Source organism: Brachyistius frenatus, unplaced genomic scaffold (assembly GCF_029030835.1).
Source record: "Brachyistius frenatus isolate BFR_SWC_R1_liver_20210118 unplaced genomic scaffold, ASM2903083v1 Contig_29, whole genome shotgun sequence".
Lineage (NCBI taxonomy): Eukaryota > Metazoa > Chordata > Actinopteri > Embiotocidae > Brachyistius > Brachyistius frenatus.
Genome location: NW_027210628.1, coordinates 4081675 through 4087674, shown reverse-complemented (window position 1 = coordinate 4087674; position 6000 = coordinate 4081675). Strand labels below are relative to the sequence as shown.

Genomic DNA, 6000 nt, shown 5'->3' with positions numbered 1-6000 from the left:
ATCCTTCCAACTCCTGTGAGTTTCTGGATGAGATTACTTCTGGTTGTTTTAAAAAGGAAGAAATCTCTTTTAAGCTGAACTGGTCAAAACTAGTAGACATATGCAAACATAAGATGCTTCCATTTATGAGATAACAAGGGGTAAAAGAGGACTAACAAACCTCCTGCTGATATTAACAGATGGGTAAACTGAAGGACCTGTTGCTTTACCCCAAATGGTCTGCAGGGGGCAGTGTAACATCAGACAAACATCACATTTTAAACTGACCAGTTTCCCACCTCATCATAATCTTGTAACTTCATACCAACATTTGAATTCATGAGGAAACATGAGTAGTGTGACACAGCATTTTATGAAATTTCCGCATATGTTACAACAGCTGAGCCGGGAATGAACCCTCGTCTTCAATAGGACATGTGTCTTACTTGTAAATAATCGTAATAATGAATTATTTGATAATAATAAACTTTATTTATATAGAACTCTTAAAAAAATTACAAAGTGCTTTACAAAATAAATGGTTATGTTATCAGATTTTCTTTTTAAACAGCAGATTAATTCTGCAGAATATGCACAAACATCCCTTGTTACACCGAGATGTTTAACAAATCATCCCTCAACACAGAAAATAGACATTTATTTGAGAAATGAAAGAAGCAGCAGTACAAAATGTTGAGCAGATGACCTCCAAGAAAAAAGTCATTAAAATTCAACTGATTTAAATTAGAGCCTTCAAGTAGAATCACATGATTTTGCACATAAGATCAAAGTATCAGTGCAACAAAATTCCCTGTAGAGCAGCTTGATAAAATATTTCCCCATCTTACGGCTGACATGGAAGAGTATTTATAGAAGTGTTTTACATCTGTGTGAGTCGCTCATCATCTAAGAACGACATGTTATAAACACCATCTCGTGCAGCACAGTTTTCCACCACCTTTACCCGTGTCTCTTCATTGATGTCATCCTCGGCTGTTTTCTCGTTCTTCTTGCTGAAATGAGAATTAAAATCAAGCTCAGTTATTATACTTTTATATTGATAACATTTAGTTCATCCACAGTCATCCGCTCACCCTTTCTTTTGGACCACAGAGGACACGAGTAGGTAGATGATGCCAGCGGCGACCCCACCCATGACCACCCCGAACACGATGAGCCATGGAGGGGTGTCATGGTTGACGGGTGCTGCCAGGGTGGGAAGGATGTCGATGAACTCAAGGGTTGTATCAGTGAGCAGAAAAGCGCTGTTGATGCGGTTTCTGGACTTTCTATAAGAAAAAGAAAAAGGGTTGGATTTAGAATGACACAAATATTGTGGAAGAAGCAACACTTAATGACAACAGTTTAGCTATTTTATGCTAAAATTCTGGGTATTTTGTGGTTTCCATCTTTTTTTTGGACTGCTGTAACAACCTTAAAACAGTCGTAAGGTATTTTCAACACAGTCTACCATTTTGTAAACTGGTATTACTAGACCTAAATTCACTGTGTGACCATATGGGTGTGGCCCCCTTCCACTGAGAACTGTTTCCAGTCATTGCATTTGAATGGGTGTAGACCTCACGTTAACTTTGAAACAATTGGAGCAGCCTTGAACCAATTGCCATCGACCACCATGTGCTGTATGTTGTTCTACCACTGTTAGTACTAGTTCAACGTCATCACACTTCCTCTAGTCCGCCCTTCAGAGGAGCTGAGCAAACCTTCATGTGAACAGGGTTTCGGAAGCTGTGAGCCATAACAAGGCGGAGCCAGGCGAACCGTACTGCTATGAATACAAGTCAGATTTTGCTTCATGAATTGATGCTTTGATGTATCCATTTTGCAATTTGAATCTAGGCAAAACAGTCCAAACATTTCTCCCTGACATTTTTTTTTTAATTATTTTTTTTATTTTATACACTTTATTAATCCCCGAGGGGAAATTTCTTCACTGCAGCAGGGGGGCTCTCAGGGGGGAGATGCTGCAGCAGGCTGCCACTAGCGCGGCGCCAGGTAACCTGACCTGAGGTGCATGTTTTTGGATGATGGGGGGAAGCCGGAGAACCCGGAGAGAACCCACGCAAGCACAGGGAGAACATGCAAACTCCGCACAGAAAGGCCCAGGACCGGATTCGAACCCTGAACCTTTTTTGCTGTGAGGTGACAGTGCTAACCACTGCACCACCGTGCCGCCCTAACAGTCGTTCCTCCAGACGATCTTTACGTTCTTCTCAAAACTGATGAGTCACAAAACGTGTTGTAAGTGACCAGTGAACAAGGTTGTTCTCAACTAAGAGGCTGACCTGGGAAAACTCAAGTTCTCAAAGAATGTGGAGCTGCTCTCTGAGGCCTGCGGGCAGGTTATCGTATTGGAGGTTGGTGTCCAATGGGAGGACTGCATTGAGGAAGTGATTTAGAGTAAGAGGGGGAAGTAAGGTGAGTTGGTGGAGCAGTGCCACAGCTGTAGTTTGGATTCTGGGTGTGAACCCATGGAGGTGATATACAAAGGAGGGTCAGTCCCTCTACAAAGGCCTGTAGCTTAGTTCAGACGAAAGAGTCGCGACGAGAGAAAACCTTTTTTGCATGTTACAAAACCTGTTAGTGAATGTTCACCAGAGTGAAATGACTCGTCTCAACTCAAACCAGCTGATGAGTTCGCCTGCGCCTCAGCTTGTCAAGTCGCAAGTGGGCAGTTTTAGAACTGAAGGTACGATAGTTTGCGGGTTTTTTTTATGAGACAATGTCTCTAAATAAGGGAACTGCTTCAGACAAAGAACAAAACAGACGAGATCTCCTGTTTAAAGTTCACCCCATAAATTTTTATGATCCCCCAGAGTATCCCATTGAAGCAATCAGTGCTGTTTCATCAACACTAAAAAGTCAGCTGTTGCAAGTAACTCAGTTATTGAGGTAAAAACGTGACATTGTGTTGTCTGGCAAACTGGCACATTTCGCAATGGTGCAGACTAGCAGTAGTAGTCGTAGTTGTAAAGTTCAAATTATGTTGTTGAGAATATTTCCATCTGAACTGGACCTATAACATGTTGGGCATCACGGGGGCCACCAAGCAAAAAAGGTCGTGTTGCCCGGACCCAAGCTGTCAGTCACCCTGTCTGTATTGCCTGGGTGGGACTGACCAGGTATCATCACTGATGAAGTGTAACTTCAATAATAATAATCCAATACACCCTGCAAGCTGGTCCAAGTTGTTCCAGAATCTGGTGCGATCTATAATGTCCAAGGCCTAAGTGAGAGTCTTCTCCCAGTCACTTGAACTTCCAGCCTTCAAAGGTAAGAGGTCTGTATTAGGCGACCAAGCATTTTAAACTGGCTACTCTCTGTAAAAAGCAGTATTGGTACAATACAATGGGCCACTACATTGTTTGAGCTTCTTAACTGCCAACATTCAGCCCTGACAAAAAACTCTTTAAAAAAAAACTGGTTAAGTAGATGAGGGTTGCAGCAAAATTGCTTAATAGCTCAGCACTCACAACACTCAAATCATACATTATAGTATTAAGTACAAAGGCACAGAGCCTCTACATTACAGCAGTGGGTTTTCCCACATGGACTAAACCATCTCAAGATCTTTTAGACTTCAAGATACCGTCAGGTTGCTGCCCCCAATTCTTTCTACAGTATGTTTGAAAAGCAACAACACGGATGCAGCTACAACAGATTTGCACAAAAAGTGCTTACTGTCTGGAAACCCTGTTCACATTCATGTTTGAACAGCCACTCTGAAGGGTGGACCAATCAGTGACCAGTGTCGGTGGTTAAGTGTGATGACCTTGAAGTCAAGTGGGTTTTTTTTCTATGTTGTTGCAGCCGGTTTCATTGCGTAACAATTGGTTACGTCCAATCGGAGGCAAGACTGGAAATGATTCCCTAAGCTCAGCCAGACTTATGATTTATAATTGTTCATGCAGTAAATTGGGGTCTGGTAACACGGCTAATATAAAAGAACTCCTGCTACACCACGTTTTACCCCATTGTTCCACAGTTGTCACTGTTTAACAAGTTTTATTCGGACTTGCTGGTCAAATCCACAGTTTTGCTTTTAGGACCTCTAAAATATCATATTGGTGAAGGGCTTATTGTTTATTTGGAACCCTATTAGTCATTAACCTGCATTTAAAAAAAAAAGGTCCATATTCAATTACATTTATACTCTTACATGAAAACAGTGCAAAGCAAACACACCTCATTCATCAGGACAGTATCAGCGTTTCCGAAACAAAACATAAAATTGCAACGTTGACTCTGGATGTCAGAGTTCAACATGACCTCTGACCTTTCTGTATAGAATAACATTATATTAGTGATTCATATTTTCAAATTAAACTCCATGGGCACATGTGATTACCTCACAGCCTTCTCCACGTCGTCTTTACCAACCAGGAGCGAGGTGTTCAGCGGCAACGTCACCACGAACCAGAAGGACACTCTGTGAGTCTCCTCACACACGATGATGTTTGACACTCTGGGGAAGTACCACAGGACAATAAAGACCACATCATAAAACATGAGTAACTGATCTCATCATGGTACAAGAAGATGTCCTATTATCCTTTTACGGCCTATTCTAAGAAACACAAGGAAACTGTTTCTGTCTTGTTTTGTAAAAATTTAACAGGAAAATGAAACCAATAAAACAGGTCTCACTCAAACTGCTGTCCTCCCATGTGACTCCTCATTGCAAAAGCCAGCGTTGCCCGGAAAAGGAACTTTTCATTTTCATTCCAGTCGTACTGCAATATCAACAACAGATTAGGACCTTTCAGGTTTACATCCCACAACATGGACTTTGTCCTCACAGGAAGTAGAGTCATGTGCACTTTAAGAGAATTCTGGGCAACATCCAGGCTGTTATTATTCACACACGTGATGTTTTGAAGTACTCTGATTCACACATAACAAGACTGTTTACTGCATGAGGACGATTAATTAAATATGTACGTACAGCTTGATCTCCCAGAGCAGTTTTGATGCTGAGTCGAACTTTATATCCATCTGAAGCATCTATAAAGATAAAAACATGCCATTAATTTCTGCTTGAGGTTTTAAATAAATAGTTCAGCTGTAACGTGGCCAATCTGCGCTGTTAGACTGACTCCAAGTCCAAGCTTTGTGAGGTGAAGTCAACATTATTTCAATTTATTCCCTCAGAGCCTGGCGATAGATTATCAGTTTTTTCCCCACGTTTGTGGAAGAACAAGTTCACCTCTTTGTTTTATGTTTTTAAATTAAAAATATGTAAAATTGACCACTATTATTACAATATCTGTGTCACATTTTTCCAGAAATGTGGGAAAGCTAGAGCAGATAATAAACACACAACACCCAAAAAGCCAAAGAGAAAAATTGCAAAACCTAATTTGATGTCCTCCATACTGACTTGGCTTCGGTGGTTCACATTAGCCTAATAACAGTAGTGAAAACCCCGGACTACCACTTACTTGAGGATCATGGTTGATATATAATAAGACCATTGTTGTGGGACAAAAAAAAAAATCTAAATAATGTTTCTAATCTGACTTTGTTCCAGTAAAGAGATTAGAGGCTGAATTCAACGGTGACTGGAGAGAACTGCTCCAGACTACGGTTTTACTGTTACAATGCCTGCTGCTAATAATAGAAAAAATAAGTGTGAGTACAAAATGTTTAACCAAAAGTGAAATTTTAATGTTGTCACTTACCTGGTGCACAGAGCTGTTGAGCCGCAGCAGACGACAAGCAGAGCAGGAACAAGATCTTTTCCAGCATTTCTCCCAGAAAACAAGAAACAAAACAATAGAAAAGCTGAGGTGAAGCTCCTTGTGTTCAATGAATCAGGGAGGACAGCACAGGGACTTTATTGGCTTAAGTTCAGGTTTAATGGTTAAGCCAGGACACACCTGAAGTGATCCATCCTCTTAAAAAAAAAAAAAAAAAAAAAAAAAAAAAAAAAACGGGCTTGACCTGTGCTGTACTCCATGGAAACAGTGAAGTGGGAGCTGCAGCTAAAGTGCTCCTGTT

General features: G+C 40.9%; 1 protein-coding gene across 1 annotated transcript; it reads right to left on the bottom strand.

Moving 5' to 3' along the window:
- Positions 1–370: 370 nt before the first annotated feature.
- Positions 371–5763, bottom strand: cltrn (collectrin, amino acid transport regulator). The gene is made up of 6 exons (XM_069698952.1): positions 5682–5763; positions 4946–5004; positions 4648–4733; positions 4349–4465; positions 1074–1268; positions 371–992 (listed from the first exon to the last, which is right to left on the bottom strand). Exons 1-6 carry the CDS (start codon positions 5746–5748, stop codon positions 860–862), a joined length of 657 nt encoding a protein of 218 aa, XP_069555053.1. The 5' UTR covers positions 5749–5763; the 3' UTR covers positions 371–859.
- Positions 5764–6000: the final 237 nt, after the last annotated feature.